At 34.5% G+C, this 27,699-nt stretch overlaps 1 protein-coding gene across 3 annotated transcripts; it reads left to right on the top strand.

Moving 5' to 3' along the window:
- Positions 1–5,399: 5,399 nt before the first annotated feature.
- LOC129756451 (GTP-binding protein Di-Ras2) lies at positions 5,400–27,699 on the top strand. 3 transcript variants are annotated; one of them, XM_055753330.1, is made up of 6 exons: positions 5,400–5,614; positions 13,713–13,901; positions 14,011–14,288; positions 14,488–14,648; positions 14,754–14,886; positions 27,508–27,699. In XM_055753330.1, the coding sequence occupies exons 2-6, from the start codon at positions 13,737–13,739 to the stop codon at positions 27,584–27,586; spliced, it is 816 nt and encodes a 271-aa protein (XP_055609305.1). In that variant the 5' UTR covers positions 5,400–5,614; positions 13,713–13,736; the 3' UTR covers positions 27,587–27,699. The 3 variants fall into 3 exon arrangements, with proteins under 3 accessions (XP_055609305.1, XP_055609302.1, XP_055609303.1); XM_055753327.1 differs by lacking the exon at positions 5,400–5,614 and adding an exon at positions 5,765–5,896; XM_055753328.1 differs by lacking the exon at positions 5,400–5,614 and adding an exon at positions 5,771–5,896 and having other exon boundaries at positions 14,769–14,886.

Genomic DNA, 27,699 nt, shown 5'->3' with positions numbered 1-27,699 from the left:
CTAAATGTACGACTGTGAACCCTCAGATCAGGGAAAGCGCTATCAGACCTAGCTCCCCGGAACTACGTCATACCACGAGAACCCTCGGGGAGGTTCGGGTTTTGAGAGCACGATCTAGTTGCTCGTTTTTGCTCCTACAGCCCCATATCTAGCTTTCTCTTTTCCGCATGACCCGGGAGATACATCTCGAACTCGACCTCGGGAAATTCTCAATCCAGGCCGTTACGCTATGCGATAAGGTCAACTATCATTAAACAAGAATGTAACTCCAATGCAGCGTTCTTATCAAGTTCGACTCTCAATAAATGATTGGTGGATATCGTTTTCAATTCAATTATATACTCGAACTATCTCATTGATAAATAATACTAGATACTAACAAAAATGACGTGAAAGATACTTGTGATACAATTATTGTATTAAAAAAAACTACTATAAATAACAAATCAACTCTACAAAACATGTAACCAGGTACAACCGTTACAAGTGCTGCCATCTATAACTTAAAACTAGAGAAATAGTGTTTGACTATTAAAAAACATTAGTATTTTTGAATTCCAACCTGCTTTTTGGATTCAAACTCAGCTTCAAATCTATGTTTTATCATTTTGCATCATACTTATGAATGTCAATGAAGAAATCAAGCAGTTTGATAAAATTTTATAGCTCAAATATCAAACTTCTTAACGCTAGAGGAGCATCTCTTAAAACCCCCTTTTATCACCTTTGAAAACCTTTGGAATTCTGGAAAACAGCAGTTATCTATTCAAATAACTCGTAGAAGCATTATTATTCACTTTTACACAGTAAATTTTTAAAAATAATCTTGTTTTTGTTGAAAAACTCAAGTGGTGCTATTCTTATTTCGCACCCTTTTTTCAAATTTTTGGTCATCAACGCCAATTGCTACGTCCAAAAAAAGTTAACTTATGCTTGATTTATCCGTTAAGCAATTCAGAACAAACTGTGGACGAAAATTTTCGTAATTTTCAATCATTCATATTTAAACAAGCAAAATACATAGTGGTGCTATTCTTATTTCGCTCACTGTATTAGGGCGATTCAGAGCTCGGAATCATAGGCTGAAATTGTTCCTTTGTCAACTTTGAATTGTATTTCTGAACTATAATAATAATTTTTTTTACTGCCGCTGGAAGCATAATTGTCACATGTTACATATTGAAATGTGTGAAATTTTGGGTCTATCGCCTCATTGCGATAAAAAAATCTGTTATTCAGTAAATATTATTATTATAACTTTGTTTTATTTATGTAACGTAAGATTCTAATCTTTTAAACTGTTACAATGTGGTGGATGTTTCTTGATTCTTTTTTAAACTAATATTCAAATCGTTCCATTTTCGTAATTCTAAATTAAATCATGTCGTTTTACTCCATATATTCTTCTAGCAGACTTCTTTTAAACTCTGATTTCTTGTTGATTAGTTTTAAATTAGTTGGGAGACTATTCCAATTTACAATGCCTCTAACAAAAAAGGATCTGCCATAATAAGAGGAGCTGTGCGGAGGGATGAGTATGTTTCCAGTGCGAGAATTTCTTAGCGGAGTGAGCAAATTTTTCAAATAATCTGGCTTTCCAGTGCTGATAATTCGATGCATCACCATGCATGATCGGAATTTATAGAAATTTTCGAATGAACAACCAATGAGAACTTTTTGAAGATGGGAAACTCGAGAATAACGTGACAAGTTGAAGATATATCGCACACAGGAGTTGAGGGCTACTCGCAACTTATTCACAGATCTATCAAATGCATTCAAATAAACAAAATCACTGTAAATAAACAAAGGATAAACATAAGTCTTGAAAAGTTTTAATTTTGTAGCTGAATCTAAATGTTTAGTTGTTAGGTTTAATCTTTTTATTGCACCATAAATCTTGCCGCATTGAGCATTAACATGTCGATGCCAGGTTAGATCTCTGTCAAAAACAACACCAAGGTTTTCGGCGTAATCTACAAACTGAATAACACTATTATTAAGCATAAGTTGCGGGTAAACTGAAGTAGATAATTGTTTACCAAAAAACAAGGCTTTAGTTTTTGATGGATTGATCGGGAGAAGGTTTGCATAAGACCATTGATTCAGCTTTGCAAGATCGTGATTTATTTTATCAAAGAAATCATTTATATTTGAATTGCGTTTAGAGCAAAGATAAATTTGCACATCATCAGCGAAAAGATGAATAGAGCAATGTTCTAAAACGGATGGGAGATCGTTAATGAAGAGCGAAAAGAACAAAGGCCCTAGAATTGATCCTTGAGGAACACCCGATTCGATTGTTACAAACTCAGAGTTGCATCCATTGAAGAAAACAGATTGAGAACGGCCTTTTAAGTAAGATTGCACCATTTTTACAGCTGAACTGGAAAAATTATATTTGGAAATCAATTTATTGATAAATACAGTATGTGAAACACGATCAAAGGCTTTAGCAAAATCTATCATCAAAAGTATAGCAATTCCTTTTTTGTCTAAGCTATACGCAATATCGTTATGAACTTTCATGAGTGCAGTTTCTGTGCTGTTAGATGAGCGAAAACCAGATTGAAATTCATATAACATATTATTTTGATTAAGGTAGAGTGTCATTTGTTGTTTGACTAATTTTTCAAAAATTTTTGAAATTGCACTCAGTATACTAATAGGTCTCAAGTTAGCCAAGTCAAGAGCTTTCGCTTTTTTTGGGATTGGAATTACTTTAGATTTTTTCCATTGGTATGGAAATTTGGAAGTTTTTATAATGGTATTAAAAATGTGACTAAGTGCAGGTAGAATGAATGGTAAAGTAATTTTAATTAGATGGATTGGTATTTCATCCACTCCTAGAGCATTCGATTTAACCGAATTAACAGCGTTAATGATTTCGTAGTCTTCTATTGATTTAAATTCAAATCCTTGTGAGTTAGAAGGGCAATGCAATTCTTCAACTTCGAGATGAGTAAAGTTAGAAGAGAAATAATTGTTTATTTCGGCAGCAGAGAAGTTTGACACAGCCAAATTTCCTGCAGATTTTTTCAATCCAAACTTCTTCAAGTTATTCCAAAATAATCTGGCAGGTAAATCAAGATTGAGGCGATGTTTTTCACGCGCAGTTTTTGCTTTAGTAATCATCATGTTCACTTTATTTCGTAGGGATTTGTACTTATTTCTATCTTCGATAGACTTGGAATTCTTCCAAGAATTATAGGCCAAATTTCTGTTTATGATAGCATGATTTATTTCATGGTTAAACCATTCATTCTTACGGTTTCTACGATATTTTAGCGGAAAGAAAGACTCGTGAATTCCTAGCAAATAATTATTAAAAATATCAACTAGCATATCAGAATCTTCAATGCTATGGAAACGGGTCCAATCCGATTCTTCGAGAAAAGCCGAGAGTGAATTTACATCAAAGTTTTTGTAATCACGAAACCAAAAACCATCTTGCGGAGTAATTTTTGGGAAATCAAGCGATGCAAAAATTAAGTCATGGTGCGAAATACCTGGCAAAGAAATTTGACTGAATCGGTGTATTACATCAGGAGAATCTGTTAAAAGTAAATCTAGTAAAGAACTACCGGTATTATGGAAAAACGTGGGTTCTCTATTGACACAGTGAAAATTTGAGCCACTCATGAATTCTTTAAACTTTTGGATCCTCCCAGATTGTTTTAAAAGATCAGCATTAAAATCACCGATGAAAAAAGAACTGTCACAATTCAGAGCATAATGTTGAACATGAGTTTGAAGTAATTCAGAGCAGTCGTTTTCAGGAGGGTTGTAATAAAGGCCGAAGAAGAGTTTATTTTCATTCATAAGGAATTCAGCCAAAATAAATTCGGTGCAGTGTACCTCGCTATTTTCAGATTTCATGAGAACTCTACATTTTAGATTGTTTCTAAAATAGATGCAAACACCGCCTCCATGCCTGAAATAAGCGGAAAATTTCCCTTAGGAATTTTATAAATTTGCACAAAAACTGATAGCTGGCTCCATTCCACAGAAGAAACAAAAACTATGTTGATTTTTCAGTGCAAAGTATTCAATTTTCCCATACAAACTTTAAAGTTCAAATTTACTCATGTAAACGTTACTTAAAAATTCTACAAAAAATCATGGATGACTTTTGGACCATGACGAAGCTTTTTAGACCCCAGGGTTTGAGAAATTCAAAAATGACCCCAAATCGACTCAGTCTAGTGTTCATATGTGTGTAGCAATGCTATTTCTAGGCCTTAATTTCTAAATTTGACTACACATGGACTAAGTTTTCAATTCGGGATCTTATTCCAAATTCTTCATTGATTCTTCAAAATCTGAAATTTGCGTCTTGAATCAGGTCAAGATTTTGGAATTTAAAATCCGTAATTATATTTTGAATTTTGGATATATTTTTTTTTTCATTATGCGGGCTACCTTAATAATTTAACTGTATTTTGAATCAATAAAAAATTGTTACATTTTATTGAAAATTTAGACAAGATTTAGATTTAGACAAATGAAGGACTCCAAATCGTTCCTGCTTTATTAGATAAAACAAATCAAGATCACGCTTAGCTTATTCATACATCATTGCGGACTAAATACGCGATATCTCGTTTTTTCGCTTAACGCGATTGCGCTTCATATAGAAAGAAGAAGAAACTTTATTTTACATATTTGTGTAACATACTTTCGAAAACTCAAAGATCCTAAGTTTGTAGAATTTGGTCCAGTCGTAGCCAAATTTAGATGTTTTCGGGCTTAGATTTCTTCGCGGTCCTTAATTTATAATGTTCTGAACATGCTGAGTTTCTCATTTATCAACTTCAAACAAGGGCTCACTTTTTAAGCAAATACCAGAAAACCCATACATATTCGAGTACCAATAGAAAATTTTAATAAATATATTTTTTGAGGATTCAAAATGATATTTATCCCAAAACGAAATTTATACATATCACTAACTTCGCTGCTCCCAAGTTCATTTCTAATTCAATAAAAAAAAAAAACGAGTCTTGTATGAAAGATAGACTAAAGTGGTAATAACAACCAACAAAGGAAGAACGAAATTATTCAAGCCGCAAAATCAAACTTTTTCACACTACTGTACCGTTTCATAATAGTCGAGAATTTTCACTTTATTTTCCTCGACTTATCGTCCTTTTCCGAATTCAAATCGGCGACAGAGTGCAGGAAAAGCATCAAGAAACAAGTAGAATAAACCATCTACTATTCAACGTTGCCTATTCATCGAGAATCCGTGATAGGGACCTACGTTGGGACGAATTTCCCCTTCGTTAGACAAAACAGCCGAAGCGAAAGCGTCAGTCACGTTACCATAGCTACCCGAGAATCGTACACATGACAACGAGGAGAGATTCCCGTGATGCGGTCTAAGTTTGTAATGATTTACCCTGGAGTTCAATTCGTTTCCTGTGCTCATTTGAAGCAGAGCAATTTGTGTGCAGAAAAAGTTCAAAAATAGTTCATTATGAATTTATTTGTTAATTCTACATGTCATTCATAGTATTTCTCTCTAAAGCTTTACTGTCTATCGATAGAAATCGAATTTGTGCTAACCTTTCTTCTATAGCAATAAATAATTGTTGGGTGGAAATTAGATCATGTAAGCAAACGAAAAGAAAAAAAAAACATTGTTCTTTATATTGTGTATTATGTGCAGCTTCTTCAGTTTTGTATATATTAATAGGATTCTCAACCAATCAGAGAGTGTTTGGATCGGGTTTAATTCCACAAAATAAGAAAAGGCGTTTTCCCCAATTAAGTGCTCAATCCAGTCATTGTCTGCTATTATTGTTTGACTATTTTTCCCAGCTTCAAACTAAATCGACGTGAAAATAAAAAGTTATGTAGAAAAAGTGAAAAAAGCTAAACAATGACCCCGAAAGTAATTGAAAAGTTTTTTTGTTGAAAATTATGTATGTGAGCAGGCAGGATAATGCTGAAAACTCAACCAGCCAGAAAATGTTCAATCGAGATTTTAGTTCCTGCTTTGTATTACCATACATAATTGCATACCTGTAATCGAACGCATTGAGTGCACTGCCGCTCTTCTGTTTTTCTCCCTGCTGCGGAGAGTCCGTTATGCTTGGTGTAAAGGAATGTTTGATCTGGCACGGCTAAACCTTGCACATAAGAATTTATTAATTCTGCATTATGATTTATGATTCCGAATTCTAATTTGGGACTGTAGTTTTATATTTATTGATTTTCATGTCTGACTTTCATTCGTTATTATGATTCTGAAATTTTATTTTATTTTTTTGTTATTTGTTTTGAATTGCAATTTGAATGGATTATTAAATGGATTAAGTGATTTATTGTAATTTCTGATTCATGATTCTCATTCTGATTTTTGGATCTGAAAAATCGTGTTGTAATGTTGTTGTGTTGAATTTTGATAATTTGTTTTCTATGAGCATTGATTACATATCTCATTTATTTTATTATGTATTTTACTTTTTTTACCGGAAATGGTGTTTCCAACTTGTTTTGTTTTGGCTTTAATGGTTATTTGTTTTAAAGCGGGAGAACATCTATGCGGAATGTCTGCCTTTTGGATCAATTTCGAATGACTTTCTGTAAGAATACCCTCAGAAAAGAACACTAATAATGCTCAAGACTTTAGTTGTTTTTTCTTTAAAGAAACAAGGCCCAATAAGAAAACCAAATAAACAAGGAAAATTTATTTTACATCAGTTTCATTCGTAAGTTCATATTCATAAATTGAATGTTTCTTTTCCTCATTCAACATTCAGATATGTAATTTTGAAACGAGACTATTTTTTCGAAAAAACATGAAAATAAAAATCTAGAATCAAAAGGAGAAAGAACAAACATCGAATACGGATATTCATAAAACTATATGAATCATAAGATCGAGAGCCAAGCATTATTTACCTAGATTTTGTATTGAGTACACTAAAAAGAGAAGATAAAATAAAGCTTAGTTCTTTTAGAAATGGGACACATTCTTTTGCCAATAGCTAAATTTCTAGTAATCGGCCATTCAAAATTTTGATAGCATTTTGCTGGCTGTGAAAATTACTATTCGACCTATTTAAAAAAAATTAAAACAAGCTGAAATTGTTGCCTAATTATGAGTCATTCAAACCTAACCTCAAACAACAAGTTTTTGCTAGTTCCAGATCTCGTGCTGTATAGTTGTTACCTAGGCTATGAGACAGATGATTCTGAGCTTATGAGAAACCCTATCTCAATCAAATTCCTGGTCCCTAGCTGTATTTGCTGTTTAAAAAAATATAATAATTTGCAAAGACTGTGTTCCTGTGGAAAAAATCCACTAAATTGCCATCAGTTTCTTTTGAAAAAGAAGTATTGGGCCGAAAAGTAGCAGAAATTGAAGGAAGAGGATACAGCCACCTAAATACAGATTACGCGTAGTAGCCGTTGGTAGATACCAAACCAAGAATAAAGTAGATTTTATCCTTACAAATAATTTAAATTAATTATTTAAAAAACTTTAAATGAATTATCATAAAATTACCATAATTTCCTCCATAGGAAGTATTTCAATCAAACGAATGGGTTTTTAGACTGTCCCATTTCTAAATAAACTAAGCTTTAGGTAGGGACATAACAAAACCATGTGCTGTGACACATTTTTATTTTCTAATATAACATATAGTATATAGTTTCCATTATCAGGGTGGCCAGCGAGTTTCCATTTTCAAATTCCCGGTTTTTTCCCGGTTTTTCCTTGTGAGATTTTATGTTTTTCACGGTACCTTTTACAAGATTTATTGACCGAACAACTAGACGCTTTATCATATTTGTATGTTTGTGTTGTTTCGATTATAGTCGTTTTAACATGTTTATGTCATTCGCGACTTATATCCACGATGAAGTTGGCGGACAAGTCATTGAAAAACTTATCCGGTACAACTGTGATCGATGTTTTCTCTTGGGCTCGAACTCACGTACATCGGCTCAGAAAGCAACTGACTTGCCAACTGAGCTATATCATAAGCCCATATTTGTATATGAAAGTGTGTGAAAACTGAAAATTTTCCGTGAATCAATTATGTAATTCGAAAGTTATTTACAACTGTAAAAATACCGGTGAAACTTGAATTTTTGGACGTCATCTTGGAATCTTGAAGCACCGCATTTTATCATTATTTTATCATTTTAAACCCACATAATAATATGATTTGGTATATCTAAGTTGATGTTCCGGATCTCAAATTATCTGGCAGATTTCAAAGTTCGTTCAACTAATCAGAATCGAAACACTTGTCAATAAAATAACTTTGGGTTAAAAATTAAAAAAAATCTTCAAAATTATTGTGACTTAAATATATTTTCCAAGACATTTAGGTAAGATTTTTTTCGTGAAAATTTTTAAACAATATTTGAAATTCAAATATTTCGTCATGTTTAAACTGCGGAGAGAATTAATTAAGTTTAAGGTATGTTATTGAAAAATTTATGAATTCTTCGAAAAATCATGTTAGATTTGTAAGAATTGGACGCAAAAATTGAGATTTATTGTCATAATTTCCTCTATGACTCTTAAAGGCACGAAAAGCCCATCATGATGTCTTGAAATGAAAGTTGCATCGTCAAAAGGGCAGGAAAATGATATATTTTGCCGAATAATTGATGACACAGGTGATACTTTATTAGATTTTTCATTAAGATGTTTACTAAATTTTAATTCAAAACTTGGAAAAAATTCAAAGCAATTATTTGATTTCACTTGGGAAGTTAAAAAGTTATAAATGTGCATTTAAAAAGGGGTTCATCAATCTCAAATATCTCAAAATATAAAATTAATAGAAAAAAAATCGCCAGAATGAACCAAAATTTAAATTTTTCAATAATACTGATATATCAGTGTATTCAGAAAAATATACAAGATTATTTTGTGCTGTTAATTTATTTAACTTTTAAACTCGGACTTGAAAAGTTGAACTCAAATTCTGAAATACCAACTTGATATTGAAAAGTCGATAGTATTATCAAAATTTGATTACCTATTTGAACTTTGAGTTTAAATTTTGAATTTCAATCCTAAGGTTTAAACTTAGAAATTTAGATTATTATGGCATAAATAGCATTACTATTGTTATGTTTTTATTCGTTTGATTCTGAATATGGGTTAATGATTTCCGAATGTTATTGGAACAATTATTTCTGAAGTCTTAGTACTGTGTAGGTACAGGTTAATAAATTATGGATTTGAATTATTAGTTTCTTAGTTGTGGTTTTATTTCTGTTCGAAAATGAGTATGTCAAATCAAGATAATGAGTCTGAATTTAGAATCTCAAGCTTAGTTATATTTTCACATTTTAAAATTTCATTTTGAGTCCGATTTAAAAACTTGAAGTTTCATATTTATAACAGAATATTTTAAAAGTTCGTCCGAATTTTCAGTCCAACTTCTGATGGAATGCATGATCCAATTCTTTGCACAGAGAACTTAAATCGACCTTCTTAATTCTGAGTTCTGAATGAAATCTATATTCAGAATCCAAATTTGAAATATCATACTGAGCCTGAATTTTTAATCAAATTTCTATATCAATTCTAAATCCACAATGGGAATTTCGAACAATTCTGGCTTTTATTTCTAACATTCGGTGAAAAAGCGAACATTGAAGAATGGAAACACGCATAAACTTTTCCCATTTCGTATTTTCATCAAAGAACTACAATTAACGTCTGTGTCAATTTTTTTTGATACTCTTGATTATCTTAAACCTTTTCTATACGTAGGATTTATATAGAAAAAATGATTTGCACTGCATAAGGTTTTTTCCCGGTTTTAGTGTCAAATTCCCGGTTATTTTCCGGTTTTCCCGGTGCTATTTTCAATTCCTGGTGATTTATGGTTTTCCCGGTTTGCTGGCCACCCTGCATTATATTGCTTCACTCACAATAAAAAAAAACCCGCTCCTTGTTTCAGTTATTTGCAGATTTTTATCTTCCCAAAATTTTCAAAATCGACACTTTCAACCTTAAGACCGCTGACATAATTGCGCCCAAGTAGAGTAACTAGAGCCCCCCCCAAGGGTAGCACAAAACTCATATTTTAGGAAATTGAGTCCTATTATCGAAATAAGGGAATATTTTAGAATAGTTCAGCATGTGATGGGGAGAACATTTGGCTTTTATGTTTTACATCCGGAAATCCGATCTCCGTCTGATGTGAACAGTCGACAGAATTTCGGGAAGAGATAAAATTGACACGGTTGGGAGCATGGTTATCAGGTAAAAGCGGGAGAAAGAACGATGCTCGATTAGAACTTTTTTCACATTTCATTATTTCACTTATTTTTAAATTTTTCAATACCAAATTGATATTTTTGGCAGCAGCGAAAAAATGACATTTTTGGTCAACCGACGCCTACTTTTAATCAATTTGCAATTTCTCAGAATTTCTAACATGCAGCTTGCCAAATCTGGCCAAAACATTACATTTGTGAAATCTAATGTACGGAAGAATACGTTTTCTCAGGCACTCCTCCTTGTACACCTTCACTCAGCCGAAATAAAAACGTTAAATTCACCTGGATTTTCACGTTGGCGCTTACTACTCGACTTACGTGAATCACTTAGAAGCTGATACAAATTCACTTGATCCGTACGTGAAATTCACATGGCTGTATGCTGTCAAAACGAAGACACATACGATTTACGTGAAAATCCAATGATCCACCAAGTACAAAGGAATTTGGTGCATTCTATTTTACGTTCACGTAGCTCTGAATAACTTATTCACGTAAAATCTCTGTGACGGAATACACTACTCAATACGGCGCGGATCCAAGAGTTGGTGCTATCAAAAAGAGAAATTCTAGGTGATGAAGCTGATTATTCGTGAGTAGTTAAAATTTTGTTGTGTATTCGTTATTTAAATTTTATATTATTTCAACAGAATTCGGAATTGGGGCAGCTACGACGACCAGGCAATCACTATGGAGACAACGCAAATGCCATCTTCGATGCGGTATTATGTGTCAGGTATGTTAAGTGAAATGTACAAAGTTTCCATTGATAGTGCAAAGTGCATCGTGTCTAAGTAAAAATAAAATGTCCTGCAAAGTCAACACATTTTTTGTTTATAAGATCCGAAAAACCCAACTACGTTTCTATTTCAATTAAATCTACGTGAAACGCATGTAGCAGAACGCATCCCTTTTCACATTCGAGCTATGTTATTTTCACATACAACTCATATGAAAGTTACGTGATTTCTGCTCGCTGCGCTAGCTCTGTTTGCTACCTGAAATTCACGTAGGTTTCACGTGATTTTCATGGTGGCAAAAATCCATGTACATTTTCACGTAGCGTTCATGTGAAGAATTTTTTCGGTGTTGGAGTCCATGGTCTTGTTTGTCACAAAAACCGGGGTTTTTCGTCCGCAGCTGCAAATACCTTGCCAGATCACAAACTTATCGGCAAAACGAATTTGAGCTTGCCGGCGACATCGCCTCGACCAGTGGTTTTATAAAATTTTTGACCAGGAAGCCGCCCAAAATCCATCTTTACGTACGTTTTGTCATCCACGAGAATGCATTCGTCGTACTTCGTTAAAACCTTGCTGTATAACTTCCGGGCACAAACGGCGTGCTACTACAATCTGCTTCAATGTCCGGTTTGGTTGCTTACTGGCCCGATAGGATCGTATTCCTTCGCGCAGACGAATCCTTCTAACGGTGCACCGGTCGACATTGAATTTCTTGGCGATGTCATAGTCCGACTGCCCTGGGTTTGCCTTGATCGTTTTCAACACCTTCAAATGCAGTTTCCGATCCTTAGTTCCACTATAAAGCTTGGTATGAACCTGCCGACCGATAGTATGCATCTCACGAAAACGTTTGAGAATGACACTGTCGATTTGACTATTTTTAACAATTTCTCTATTTTTGAACCCGACCACGTCTGGTGTTTGACGCGGGTGTCAAAAATTAATTTTTGTCTTACGGCTTCCATCACGTGTAACTTTTTTTAAACAAAACGAATCGTAATGAAATTTTGAGCACTGATAGAGGAAAGATTCGATCAGATCCGACAACTAGGAGCGCTAAACAGTGCGTCCAGATTTAAGGTGATCCATGGTTTATGCGCTGGATATTGAGTATATAAACGCAAGATTTTTGCAATAAAATTATACCGACCAGAGGAGTTTCGCCAGGGAGAAGTCCGTCGGGAACAGTAGCCCCAGCTCTATTGCTTCATATAAGAGCGCAAAGGATACTGTCGGCACTCGGAAGCAAACCTCAAGTCTCCACACGGACACTGGACGAGCAGGCGACGTCGTATGAGAAAGTGATTGGAATTTTTCTGATTTTGCTGATAGCAATGATGGTGTGGTGATCGTTGAATTGAATTGGAGGAAGAAGAGTGCAAGGGAAAAATATCGATAACTGTTTTCGTAATGTCGGTGGTGGAAGGGATAAATATTTCGTAATTTTTGTTTTAAAAATATACGTTGAAAAAAAAACTTGTAAGGTAAATCTCAAAACAGGAAAGATTGCAAATATTTGAAATTTCCCAATAAACCGTTCCATATTCGTGCATCGCTTCCGATATAAATTTACACGTCGTGATAGGATTTTAGATAAAAATAACGATGTTCCGTTTTCCTGCATCTTTTTCGATCTAAAATTACTAGCTTTATTTTTGTTGTGTGATCTTCAAAGAATCAAAAAAAAACCATAAATCCTTGTGCACAGCATACACAGTACCGTTCATAATTGTATAGAAATTGGAAACACACAGACTGTCACTTCGACTTCGAACTTCGATCAGTTTTTACTCTGATGATATTTTTTGATCAAATTTTCTGCGTAAGATGGATCAACTATCACCCTGTTTTATTGCAAAATTTGAGCTTTCTAAAATTTGTGTGGCCTGAGATACAGTAATTCTACGAAAATCGGATTTTTTGGACTTTACCATTCAAACTGCGATATAATATCTATAATTTTGCAGTGATTTTTGAAATATTTAGTTAGCATGTTTGAATGTTTTGGACAGTTCTATCGGTGGGATCAAAAGTTACGCGAGGTACAATATTTCAGGCATGACCCTAAAAATTGCGATGACTATAAAATTACGAAAACTTCGAACTTCAACTTTCTTAGGCACTAAGGGACTTTTTTTGAGTGTTTGGTAACTAATCTTTTTTTTCAAAAGCGGGTTTTTCTTATATTTTGAATAACTAAAACATGAATAGTTGTAGCTGAATATTGTCTGAGAGCATTACGTTTGTGGTTTCCAAAGATTTACAAGGTTTACAAAGCTATTAATTTTGAACAAATCGGTTGAGATATAGCGGCTTTAGTTAACGTTGAAACATGTTTTGCAAGGATTAAGTATGTCAACATACTTTTACCGAAATGTGAACAAACAATAACCTTTCCTGAAATTTCATCCAAATTGATTGAAAAATGACAAACTCACGTGCGATGAAACTTGGTTAAACAAGTAGCTAAGTACCTAGTTAACCAACGCGATAAACGCATTTGAGAAGAAAGCTAAAACCTGCTCCCCTTGTTTTCAGAGGAAGTTGGTTTAAACTTCGAACTAACGATAAAAAGTAACACGCTGGGAGTAGCTGCTTACTATAAAAATGGATTTTTAAACTTTCGATCACAAATTTGAAACACCTTTACTAAATTTACAATAAAAAAATCCATTCTTTTAACCATTATTTTTTTCTTCTCAACAGTGTTACTTTACATCTTGTGCAGAAATGTCTGATTTTGAACACATTCGATTGGTTATTTTGGGTGGAGCTGGCGTTGGTAAAAGTTGTATCATAAAACGATTTCTGTTTAAAAACTATTCAGACAAGTACAGACCAACTGTGGAAGATCTTTACAATCGGGAATACGATCTGGGTCCAGTGACCTTAAAGGTAAATAAGTTTTCAACTCAATTGGAACTCCTTTTATTCATTTATCTTATGTTATTAATATGATTTTCCAATAAATTATCATTTGTTTCTGTCCCCAACACCCCCGTAGGTCGACATACTCGATACTTCCGGTGAGATGCAATTTCCTGCGATGAGAAGGCTATCCATTGCTAATGCACACGCTTTCCTTATGGTGTATGCAACCACATCGGAACCTAGCCTAAACTGTGTTAAGCAATGTTTTGAGGAGATAAGAGAGCAACGAGCTGATTTTCAGAACATACCAATGGTATTTGTTGGGAACAAAAGTGATCTGAGTGGAACACATCGGGAAGTTCGCATCGAAGATGTTTCGGAGTGGGTTTACTGCGAGCTTCCCAAACTTAAGTAAGTTTATATGTTGAGAGCGTACACATAATCTTCAAACGTGTCTATTGTAATAACTTTTGCCGTCTCAATTAGCATAACAGTCTTATGAAAACACGGTTTTCATATCGTTCATTGCATTAATTAGAAGAAGAAAAAAACAAACAATTTCAGTCCGATGTTAAACTTTAAAAACAATAATGTTATTTGTATTTTTTAGGGTTAAAGTTATGGAATGCTCGGCGAAGGACGACATAAATATTGTGGATATTTTCAAAACATTTTTAACATTATCTCGCATTATTCCGACCAATAATGAATATGAATCGTCTTCAGGGTTAAAGAGACGCTCATCAGCCTATGTTAGTGCATCTAGTAAAGGTTGGTTTGTACATCAACATTCAGTAAAACCTTAACCTGCGTTTATGTTTTGCATGTCAATCAGTATGTTTCGATGTCATTCTATTGCTTAGAAATAACTTGTAGTTATTTTCATTACAGCTAAAACACGTTTAGCAAGTCCGTCCATTGGTTGTGACAAATCAAATGATCCATCATTCCTGATTGCCGAATCCAGTCAAGCTTCTACAAGTGATCATAAATCAAAACCTAGATCAAGGTACTTTATAAACCTATTTATGAACTAACTGCTACACACACAAAAACAGCAAATTTTTACTCTATTTCCATGCGTTCCAATCTTTAAGGTTGTGAACTGTGTTGTGTTTTGCTATTTAATTGAACATATTTCATGTTGCTTGATTATAGATGTATGTATATTAAAATAGGTTGATATAGGAATAACCCTTAGTATAGGCTTGCCAGATGGTTTTCGAAAAAGGGGGGCATTTTGAGAAAAAAAGCGGGACACAGCCGAAAAAAGCGGAACAATTTTAAATCTGTTAGAAAAAGTCATGAAATGTGTGTATTAGACCGCTGCAAAAAATGACTTTTTGCTCGCATGTGTTTTTCGATGCCTTTTGGGTCACGAAGCATCAGTGTAAAATTTGAAATGATTTGGTTGATTCCTGAGGAAGCGCGACGCGTTAAAATTCTGTATGGAAGAATTTTTTGCACATTAAATAATCCAGAAAATTCAAGCAAGCTTGAAATGAAATTGCTATTTGACTTTTGGATTTGACTTTTTTCAGGCTTAATTTTTTTCTAACGTGACAAGCAGCTAAGCATTTCATGAATAAAGTTATGGCCATTTCAAAATAAAAAATCTGAATCTATTGAAAATTACTTATGAATGGCAGACTTTGCTTACTAGAGCTTTCAATAATTTCATAAAATGTTTTTGCAAAGGTTATATAAACAAACAAATTCCCTGGCTATGCAAAGCAGTTTTTAAGATTTTTATTCTCATCCTACGTTTACACAGCTTTCAAAAAACCAGTCAAAATTGCTAAAATTAAAAAAATTACTTAAAAAAAACTATTTTGTATACCATCGAATACTTTTTCTGGGGTATGCATGAATTCTTAGTTATAGTTATATTTTTTGGATCTTTCAATACATCTCTGGAGTTATTGGAATGAAAAAATTGTATACCCATACAAATTTCCTTACAAAATTAAAACTTGTTGCGCTAATTCAGGACTGCATGGATCGTTACCAAAAAAATTTATTGCTATTTGCCAGGGTTGCTAGCGATTTTTCGTTTTGAAATTCCAAAGTTTTTCCCGGTTTTTCCCAGGTTTTTTCCCGGTTATAAATGATGATCTTCTCGATATTTGTTATACTCCTTTTTCATATAAAATCATGGTGTATGAAAAAAAAAAAACAATATACAGCTTCAAATTTGTAATAAATGTATTCCAAAACAATTGACAAGTTTCATGATTTTTTTTAACAAATCTATCAAACGGGGCATCTATTCGTTGTTTTGCTCCGCAATTTCATCAATTTTGCAAAAATAAGTTCGATCAATTGATCTTGAAACTATAATGTAGTCTTACAGCAATATAATTTCTCAAGATTTTTTAAAAAGTTCTAGAAAAAAAGTATAATTTGTATACAAATGTGTTAATAACAGTACATCAAAACATACTGTAAAATCATTATTTTCTATATTCAGTTATATTTTTTCGTACAAATTCAAAGACATGTTTTTGAAAAAAAAAACGTTTTTTTTTTTCAAACAAAACAATTAATAACTTTAGTAATAGTGATTTGAACTAAAGGTTCGTGAAAATATAGAAATCTTGCCTGAGCTTTCATTCGTCGTGTGAAACATCTTAAGAATTCTTAGAAAACTGCTGAAAAAGTTATCAAAACAAACTTTAAAATTTGTATTTTACATATAGAATATGTTGTCCAGGCTACAAATATTCTAAATGAAAAGAAGTTGCGACTAGTTTATTTCAGGTTTTGTATTTTTTCGTAATAAAACTCTTTGTTTACATTTTTTTTTCATACGACGTAATGAAAGCTCACGCGAGAAATTGTGTATAAGACAGGGATTAACTTAAATTGTTTGAGTGTAGGATATTATTTTTTATCAGGGTAAAGACCATAGATTTCGGAGACTTTAAGTAACAGCTTAACGTAGAATGAATTAAAAACTTAACACTAGCGATGTAATGCTTCGTTCCTCAGGCCAATTCAAAAGAAATACACAACAACAACATTGGAAAACCAATATCTTTTTTCTGGTGAAAAAGAGGTATAACTCTGCTCAAAAACATCTCACGCTGTCAAATTATTTGCCTCTTGCATAAAATAATTTTATTAAATATGTATATCGAACACTGAATAAATTGACGTCGAAACTAAAACTAGTACAGCTGAATCTGGATGTGCGAGAAACCTCTATAGTGAGAGAAAACATCAAGTCTCAAGCTTTGCAAAACACAAAACTTCTTCAAACGAAAGTGTTAAACATCTATTAAGCTAAAGTCGTTTTCCTGACTAGACCAAGAAAATTAGAGAAAATAACACTTTTGTATCATATTGATACTTACTCAGAAACCTTTGAACTGATGCATCAACTGGTGTCAGATGCATTTTTATCAAATACACATTGAATAGTTGCATTTGTACGTTGCTAACCCTCTAAAAATAGAACCTGGTTAAGTTAGAAACCTCTTTAAGCGAGAAAAGCGATTCAAACTTCGTTTGTTTACTAATGAACGAAGTTAAGCGTTTATGAGATAAATCTATATCGAGACTCTTAAAAAAAAAACTCCCAAATTTTGAAATAATTTGAAAAATATTTTTGAAACTCCGTGAAAAAATTTCAAACTTGTCAATTTTCCCGGTGAGGTGCCGAAATTCCCGGTTTTTTCCCGGTTTCCCGGTGACGTGATGAAATTCCAAAGTTTTTCCCGGTTTTCCCGGTTTTCCCGGTTCGCTAGCAACCCTGTATTTCTGGCACCAAAAACAACCAAAAAATTTATGGGAGGTGTAAAAATCTAGAGTATATGTATGTTTTTGGTTGGGTAAAAAAGTATTGTACTTTTTACTTGAATATAAAATTTTATAAATAGCTCAGTTGGTAAAACACCTGCTTTCCGCGTCTTCGTCCATAATTTTAAACCCAGGAGTGAACATTGAACTAAATTTAAGCTTTTTCATGCTTTTGCCAAGATGTCAAAACAATTTGGATAGAAACTTTAAAAAAATCAATGATGAAAACAGGGTGGATTTGATTTTAATCAAAGTGATTTAAATCATGATTTAAATTAGGATTTAAATCACTTGATTTTGATCAGTGATGTAAATCAAAATTCCTGAAATTTAGGGAGTATGGAATGGTTTTTATTTCATTTTACTAAGTTTTTAAGCATCGAAGCATCCCCTCGGGAATTTAGAACTGATTTTTTTTCTTGCTCCTTGTGATATTCCGAAAGTAGTGATTGATGAGAATGCCGAATGCTTGTCCACGTAGAAGGCAGTTGGAGTTTGGATGATGTCCTCGTGGACATACTTCATAAATATCACTCAAATTTATTTCAATGAATATATTTTGATTTGATGTTCGCATTGGTCTTTTGATTTCTCTGAAGCAAGAAGGCTGATTGAGTGGTAAATTCTAACTAGTATTGGCCGTCTAAAAAAAGTGTTTGGTAAATTTCGATAATATTTTCATTCAGTAAAGGAAAGGAATTGCTCATTTGTTAATGAAATAAACCATTCTAATTTAAAAATTTTATTCAAACTATAAAATTAGACGAGGACAGTGGAAAACATGCATAACAAAGGAGTAAGCTTACGAAGGAATTTAACAAAATTTTCCAAGACAATCGTCAATTGTTTCGAGTCGTTAGATACAAAGTCGATTCGATGTGGATTTAGTTTGAAAAGCTTTGGTCTTTGATGAATGTTGAAAATCATGAATAATAATGTTACACTCATACAGCCTTTATAAAGCTGAGTATAACAACTCAGCTTTATCACATGATTGAAGAACCTCGGATGCTAAAATATTTCCCTCAAATCCAATTTATAAAACAAATCCTATTCAAATAAAAAAAATCTGATTTAAATAAAAATAATCCGATTTAAATCAAAAAAATCTGTAAGTGAAATTGATCCTACAAAAATGTAATAATTTTCAATACCTCGCACTTTAGCTATTAACGCTTGGCAGTCTAGCTGGGATAATGTCAAACTGGGACGTTGGCTCCATACGATTATCCCTAAGATTCCGACGAAGGCCTTGTTTAAGCATTTCAACATGAGCCGCGATTTCATTCTCGTGGTTTCTCGGCTCATGTCAAGTTATAACTGGCTTGACGCGCATTTGTCGCGAGTCTTGTCACCTTATTGCCGAAGCCGATGTGACAGAGGTTCATGCCCAGCTGACTACTAGATTAGAATAAGAACTCAAAAAGTTCATTCTAAAAGACGTGTCGGCCCAGTTAAGTTCTTCAGAAAAATGCTCCAAAGTCGAATAAGAAGAAATATCGGCCTCGAAAAATCGGTGCGCGAGTGTCGCCGGAATATAACTGTTTTTTCCTAAGTCGGGATATCCAGTACTCAATTTTTTGAATTCTCTGTCGATTTTTGAGAGGACGCGCTACTGGGGTTTCTCACCTAAAGCGACTATACTGGAATCGTCGGACTAGGGTGACTCGACTATCGTCACCTCATGCGCGGCGCAGAATAAGGGGGTATATAAAAAGGACTATATTTGCTATCACGTACTAAACCGATTTAATTTCAAAAATTAATTTTGAATGAATGATTGGTGACATACCAGTGCATCCAAGCGAGATTTCTAGCCTAATTTGGCACTTACGGATCATATCCGGTACATGAATATTGATTTCATCACTCAATTTTTAAAGTCTGTAAAATCTGGGCACTCAGAGTAAAAATCCGGGCATAATCTGTGTCTGACTGTAACACGTGCGATTTCGCGCGTGAGGATTCAGCCTCTCCCATACAACTTCCGCTTTCATCAAACGAGTGATTTATGCGCCACCTCATATGAGGACCACTCGTCGAGGTTGATTGCCCGGCTAGACTCCCGACCTCAGGGCGGGTTGTCCAAATGGATCCGAAAAAGGACACGGAATGATCAGGGGAATGGGGATGCCAGGAAAATAGACCAGCAGTTGCACCGTCGTGCCAAAAGGATAGCTGGGACGCAAAACGTTGTTCTATCCGCTCAAAAAGTACTCTTTTGCGCATCCCGTCATAGGTGGAACTCACTCTAACGAGTTTTTCCTTCCCGTGATAGAGGCGTAAGCGAGGGAACTGTTTTCCCGAGCAGTTCACCCGGAGTAAAATAAATTAAAGACAAAAAGTAAACTCTACAAACTAAGCGGACCGGACACGTGAAATACCTTCTCAGAAAAGACGCAACTGTTCGGGGAAAGCGATGCACAAATTAAATTAACATCAAATTGCGGACGAAATAATTAAGTGCATTTATTTTTAGATGGAACGAAAAAACTATTTACAGCATGCCTTTTTATTTATAGTTTACATTGGTAGGTGGTTTCTATTTATGTACATGTGTTGGAAGATGGGTATCTACTTTTAGATCACATAATTCTACCTAATTGGTTGTTCCTTTGTTTGTGCTTTCCCTAGTTGTGCGGTTTTTAGATTTGAGAATGAGCTCAATTGGCGGAGCTTCTCAAATGGGAAACTGTATCGTGGTAAAAGTTTCCAAACTGTGTGTGGTAATTAGTTTTCAATCATGGGCCCAATATATCATATATCAATCAATGCGCATTTAGTATTCATAGCCGTACTTACGGTACCGTTTCGCTCGATGCCGATAAAGCAGAGCTGGCTTACTCGGTGTCCAAAAATAGACGGTTGGACTGGTCGGTGAAGTGGTTAAGGGATCTTCCTTAAATGATGTCCGGGACTTTCTGCGATGCTTCTGGCTACGGTGGGGCGATGATGAATACCGTCGGCCCGGTAGGATGTGGTTTGCTACGGGCTGGTGGAGAACGCTTGGTGGCGTGCGTTTCCCTTCCAACGTGCTACGTCGGGCAAACTTCGAAGCCTCCCGTGGCTGGAAATGCGAGGTTCCGTAGGGATCGCTAAAAGCGTTGCGGTGTTGCTTTCCTATATAAGGAGAATAGTACGGAAGATTCGTACGGCAAACATTAACTCACACACAGTGCACACACAGAATTCGTTAGAATTTTTACCTTTTTTGTTGAAGGTCGACGCACATAGATTCTAACACACGCACAACACTACCTAGCTTTTCTAATCTAGCTAAAAGGGAAACGGAACAAGAACAATTAACATCTCAACATCAAAGACACTTCACGTGTTTTCTTACATTTGCGACTTCGCGATACAAATAAAAAAGAACCTCGCTACGGCCTAAACCACGGTCTGGATCAAAGTGATCAAGATCCGTTCCGTGGATCCTCAGTTGGGTCGCAAGTATGGAAAATCCTTTGACCTTTTTGAGGGGAAATCCGATGACCCACGAATGCGGTCATCGAACTTTCGAACCTTAGTTCGGGTACACCAGCCATGCTCTCGGCATGACATTGGGCAATCTCTTGTGTCTCCCCAAACAAGTCATCTTTCCCTTTCATCCCGGATCCTTCTCGGATCTCTGAGAGTTATCTCGAGCGGCGGCACCCTATCACCATAGTCATGGAAAGCGGATGTTGTATGGAGAAGTTGCATAAAAGCTTGAATGAAAGCTTGCATCGGATCAGCATGATAATGGTTCGTTTCATTTGGACGGTACATGTGATAAATCTTTTTATTTTATTTCTTTTTATTTACAATAACATTGACGAATTAAATAACTAACAATAATATTTACAAAATGTCTTATTAAACTATCTTTACTCTATGATAATATTGTTTGTATTGGAGAAGCAAATAGTAACCATGTTACATGACCAATATCTGGACGAAGGGACAAAGTCTGTGACAAATCTGGGCATCTGGCAATCCAGCCTGTGGTAGGCCCAGGCAAATATACCGTCAGTTCAAGATGAAGAAGTGGGCTTTGCCGCGAACATTAATTCTTCTATACGGACTTTCGATGTTCGCAACGCCACCTTAAGGATTCGGGCAACAAAATTCATGCATCTAGCCAAGGTTCTTAGATACTCTAGGTTCTCCGACTTTCACAGTAAGTAGGCGAGGAGTGAGCGGGGCTCTCAATGAGTTTGTTTATTTTTTGCTCAGTTTTTCTGTGGTTTGTTGGTAAACAAACTTCATGAGCTCCGCATAGTTGCATAGCCTACATAGCCAAAAGGGCTGAATCGGGAATTCGTTATTCGGGAACACCTCCTGAATATATACCCACCTTGCATCTAGCCATGGTAACCAATGTGTGTCTTGGAAAATAAATCTGCTTTAAAAGTATATCTGTTGGAAGTGAGTACTTCAGAGCCATCTACAATGCTTTAAATGGTAAAAATATATTTTGGTTGAGCTTTTGGGCGAATTATTATTTTTTTTTTTTTTTGTATGGGTTTATGAGCTACCTGGCTGACCCGGAAAGGAAAAACAGATCGGGGGACAGAAGAGGAAAATTTACATGAGAGTAGAATAGCTTAGAGTAGGATAGCGGCAACAGAGCCCGAGGGTTCTGAAGCACCAGTTGAGGGAAGCGTTAAGATAGTGCTCGACAGACTGGGACAATTGGGCCCTACATGAGCTTCGAGTTAACCCAACCTCCAATTCAACCAAGCAGTAACAGTATGGTAGCAAAAGTTATCATATGCTAACGCCTCGGTATCATTGTCAGAAGGGTTCACTATCTTACCGTAGTTGAGTTATCCCTACCTGTCACCTAACCTTACTCGATGCAATAACTTTGAATTTATTATCGTTTTAGATTGACTAAAAAACACATTTTTCGAATTCAGAACAAAACATCTAGATAAGAAGCTATCTCTCAATGCAGCAATTAATAGAATTTCGCTAAACACAAATATAATTGTACCAAATATTTTGGAAATTAAAAAATAATATAGACATACAATTATGAATTGCATGTTCAATATCTTTTGTACTATCATTGACTTATCAAAATAACAGAATTTAAACCATAATGCAAATGGCGATGTTGTTCTTCTAAAACCTCATTGCTAATTTTGAACAACTTCTCAAACAATCTTAGTCGATCTTTGGTTTGGTTAAAATGAATGTCAATTTTTAAAACTCCGATATTATTTTCCTGGACGAGTAGGTTCTTGTTTATCAAAATGATACCTTCTATCTTCTACATCCTTATTTGAATTTCAAACCTAATCGAGCTATAAGATCGAACTACAATAAAAAAGTATTAAATGAGAAAGAACTATGCTGTTCTTCTAAAATCTCGAACATTTACAACTTTACAGAACAACTTTCCTCAATCTGTTTCGGGTGAAATAAATTACACTCCTATTTATAAATCTCCAATATTTTTTTCCTGGACTATCATCCATCTTTTAATTTCACACCTAACCAAAAAATAGACAATTCTATCAAAAAGTATTGAAACGAAAAGGAATAATTCTTGACTGAAAACTATCTAAACAGCATCTTGATCCAATAAGCCTCTAGTTCTTGTAAAATGCTTGATTTAAGAATAAGCCTTCGAAATCCATAAATCGCAAATGCACACTTACTAGAGCATTGGGGAGAAGGAAACTATTGCTTTATCTTGTCTAGTAGCACATTGAACATTGAATACCTAACCATGTGTCAATTGTTAACATCTCCATCCAGCTAATTCTTGTACAATTAAATTGCCTATCTAATTTTGGCAGTTATCATTCATTTACAATACTGTCTATTCTAATCTAATTTGCGCATGGTGGAAAAGGGGAAATATCAACATTAAAAAACTATTTGTGATATTTCCACTGCGCAATGCTGTTGTTGTCCAACGGAAGGGAGGGCAAGTGTTTCAACTCCCATTCACCTTATCAACATGGATCATCAAAGAAAAAGTATACAATATTGAATCACCTTTTAATTTATTTTCTATGATCTCATATCGAATAAGGCTACGTGCAACCGCCCTCTCAGGTTTATTTTAGTTTAGAGTCTGTTTCCAAACCGTCAACTTCCATAAACACAGTAATGCACGCCGTCGCCGTGACCCATTACAGCCTAGGGTACGGGAGCTTTTGGACGAATTATTAACCATATATTGCCATTCGGAAAAAAATGATTTGAATTTGAATTAAACCGAAACTTTGCTTTTGTAATTTAACTCTGTTCGAGAAGAAAATCATCTATTGAATGCTCAATTGCGAATCATTTTGTTCATAAAAACAAGTATGTTGAAATTGATACCAACAGTGCGAATACGAACAACGGTTGCTTTGATAATTTTGTATGTTGAAGTTGTTGAATACTCAAACCATTGGAGGGTGTACAACCTATTTTAGTCGCCTGTTATGATACCCCTTCTCAGAAGGGAGCAGCACTGAGCGTATAGAAAGAATTTTTGATAAGTTACATGGGTCTGGCCAAGGTATGAAGTCCTTCTAATTGCAATATCTCCATGAGTAAAGTTCATGTGCTTTTTCACAAAGCAAGCTGTGAAACGACGACGATTTATGAAAATTAATAATAATAATCAGGGTTGTCAACTATTTTTCAGAAAAGTCTGGAAGATTAAAAAAAAAAAAATCTGGATATAGATGGAAATGTCTGGATCTCAGATCTCAATGTTGCAATATTAGTTTTTTGTCACTATATCAGTCACGTGCTCTGTCCAAGGTTTGCCGAAATCACAAAATCTGTACCGGCAACCTAGGCTCTGCCTAAGTCTCAATTTCACATACATCTTCAAAGCATTTGCCAATATTAATAGGTTTCGAACACTTATGAATTCATATTTCATAAATTCTAATCATTTCCTGCCATACTACACCATGACCAAATTGAATTTTCATAGTTTCTTAGAAAAATTTATGTCCATACCCAAAAGTCTGGAATTGTCTGGAAGAAATGTCAAAAGTCTGGAAGTCTGGAAACCTGAAAAAATGTCTGGAAAAAGTCCAAAAAGTCTGGAAGATCCAGACAAAATCTGGAAGGTTGACATAACTGATAATAATAATAAATTACAGTGTATACATTTCAAAAATGATAATAATATATACCTACTTATATCCAAATTATTTTCACTCTTTTATTTGTGATTGGGAGAAATTTCTCTTTTCTTTATGTATTCCATTTGAAAAATCTGTCATAAATATGTGTTGAGCTTGTAAGTTTAAGATTTTTCAAATCTAAAGTATAAAATATGATCTCATCCTCACCTGAAGTCCACACATCTCGTTATTGAGTTGAAGCGATGGATGCATTAGTAAAAACATGTAAAATTTGCTTTTTTATCATCACATTTTCTTGTCGTAGATACATGTGTAAATCGCTCCCACACACCCACGCCCACCTAATTCACAACAATCTTCTTTTTCACCCGTGCAGCTTAAGCTTCACTCTCACCCATAAAAATAGATTGCACGAGAACGCACGAGAATCTGTAGAAAATTCACTGAAAACTCACACATGAGCTTTTGCTATAAACATATTATGCTCCGCTCATACGCTTCTCACTTTCCCGCGTATGCTTTGCACTTTTCCGTGTATGCTTCTCACTTTCCGGGAACGCATCTCACTCCGGTATGCTTTTCACCCTTCTCACTTTCCGAATATGCCAGAAAGACATCTCTCATGTACTCATACAAAATTAAAGAGAAACTACTTTCAAAAAAAAAAAATTCTCCATTCTCACCCATCAATTTTCGGGGATCCACCAGCGATGCCACACATACCGATTTTCCGGTATTCATACCGATTTTTGAGCAAAATGTTGACCAAGAATCGGTATATACCGATTACCGATTTTTGACAAAACATACCGATTTCATACCGATTTTTAAGATTTTAACTAAAAATTCATTCCACTTCAACATTTCCACTTTATTCAAGCTATCCACGTAAAGGTCCCGTAGAAAGAAGACAAAGTTTGATAGCTGGCGTGGCGTATCTTTGATCTGTACAACTAAAGTACTCTGCAAAGATCTCCACGGCTCACTCTCATAATTCGTTCAGTTGTTTGCGCTGTTTTGTTCCTTCGTTCTGTGAAATGATGCACTATTATGGTACTCAACCTCAAAGCCAATGCATGGACTAAGCTCAAAGCTGATATTTGACCCTCTGCGACTACCAATAGAAGTTCCTTAAGGTCAATCTCAATTGACGATCGCATTAAAGCTCTTGTCTCGTGAGATGCTAACTTTTCAAGGAAATGCATACACCGTCGTTTGAATATAATCATAATCCTTGTTCAACTCGTCGCCAGATGGGGTATGTCGAGATTTGAAGTGCAATCAGATACACGGTATGTAATATCATCGGTTTAATATTCAATCCTTCTGCATCTAATTATATCATAAGTACCTAAACTGCAGAGATCGCAGAATTAAAGACCACGCCAGGCAAAATGGGTTTCAGTTATAGTAAAACTATGTGTTTTTTAATCTTTTTCGAAAGAACACCTTCTCTTAGAGCACATCTCTCATTTATTTTCGGATAAAATTGTTGGATTTTCATATGACTAATGCGTGATTTTCCATAAAATAAAATTAATTTTTTATAGGCTATAAAAAAATTGAAGCAACAACTCACTAAACTTTCTGCAATCATTTCTTTTTCTAATCGCTAGAACTCATATCTAATACTAAAAGCTGAATTGTCCAGATTGGCGAAAATCCATAAATTAAACGAAGACCATCAACTTGGGCTCATATTTATCTCGAGCGTCAAAAAGCCATTGGATTTGTAAGTGCTTACTAAATTAAAATTTCCTTTAGGTTGACCTGGTTCTATTATTTCCTTATCGAATTAATCAAATTTACATCCCACTTTAGCCAAACATCAATGTCTCAAGTTTATACTTAATTTATATGCCTAACCAACGTGTAACCTGAAGGTGCTCGCCATGTCCCTATTTTTTATCAAACGGTAACTTTTAAAATAAATTTCCATTTAGTTATGAGTACTTATTTCGGATTTTCTGCTGAATTTTCATTTGTGATTTTTGCTTTCGTCAGCAAAAGCAGATAGTTTTAAAATAAAAAAAATGTACAAGTCATAACAAACATAAAGTCCTGTTAAAATTTCAAAACCGTCATTTTGTGTAAACTAGTGTTACTTAGAACCAAGTTACGGAGAAAATGTAATAATATATGCTAAAACACATTTAGTCAGCTAGTTTTGAACTTAAAATGAAATAAGAGTTTTTAGACTTGCTGTTTATTGCAAGCTTCTATTTAAAGAAAAATACGTTAGGAAGTTAAAATGTAAGCATTTTTGAATATCCACTTCAAATACCGATTTTCATACCGATTTTTAGGATTTACATACCGATAAAAGATTTTTTTGGTTTAAAAAATACCGATAGAAATGTGGCATCACTGGGATCCACTCAGCACAGGTTTTTTCTTTCAAATTTGATTCCGCGAATTAAATTCAAAACTTATCCAAAATTCAGCTTTTGAACACTACTTGGGCGAATTTTGAACTTCTGATTGATTTTAAATCTGCTTTCCGGTAAAATTGCGAATCACCCCTTTTTTTTTCAAATGAAAAGCACTTTTTTGAAATAATGCGCGCACGGAAACCGAACCAACATGAAGCAAGAGGATTCCAGAAAATACACGTACTCGAAATAATAGTCGAACTATGAGTTTTTATTGTTATCGGTTGCATTAAATGTTTTAAATACTGGCGTAATTTCTTCACATTAATTATTTTGGTATTGAAATTTCTCAAGTATTTTTTTTTCTTACAGGTCATTGATTCGAAGATCATCTAGAAAAACAAAACAACAAATCCAGAATGCAGGAACAGAAGATTGCAATATTCAATAGTGTTGAATAGATTAACAAGAAGTTCAGCAGATCTTCAATTTGAATTAGATTACTGTTAAACAGACCATTGACGGTTTTTGCTCGAATGGAACATTAAAAGATTACACAGTAAA

The sequence above is a fragment of the Uranotaenia lowii genome, chromosome 3 (assembly GCF_029784155.1).
Source record: "Uranotaenia lowii strain MFRU-FL chromosome 3, ASM2978415v1, whole genome shotgun sequence".
Classification (NCBI taxonomy): domain Eukaryota; kingdom Metazoa; phylum Arthropoda; class Insecta; order Diptera; family Culicidae; genus Uranotaenia; species Uranotaenia lowii.
Note: the sequence above shows the minus strand (reverse complement) of the source record. Positions and strands in the feature narration are given on the sequence as shown.

Coding starts and splice junctions, on each gene's coding strand:
- LOC129756451 (XM_055753327.1), top strand. Junction 14,649..14,753: donor TGTTAGTGCATCTAGTAAAG/GTTGGTTTGTAC, acceptor AATAACTTGTAG/TTATTTTCATTACAGCTAAA. Junction 14,887..27,507: donor AAATCAAAACCTAGATCAAG/GTACTTTATAAA, acceptor TTTTTCTTACAG/GTCATTGATTCGAAGATCAT.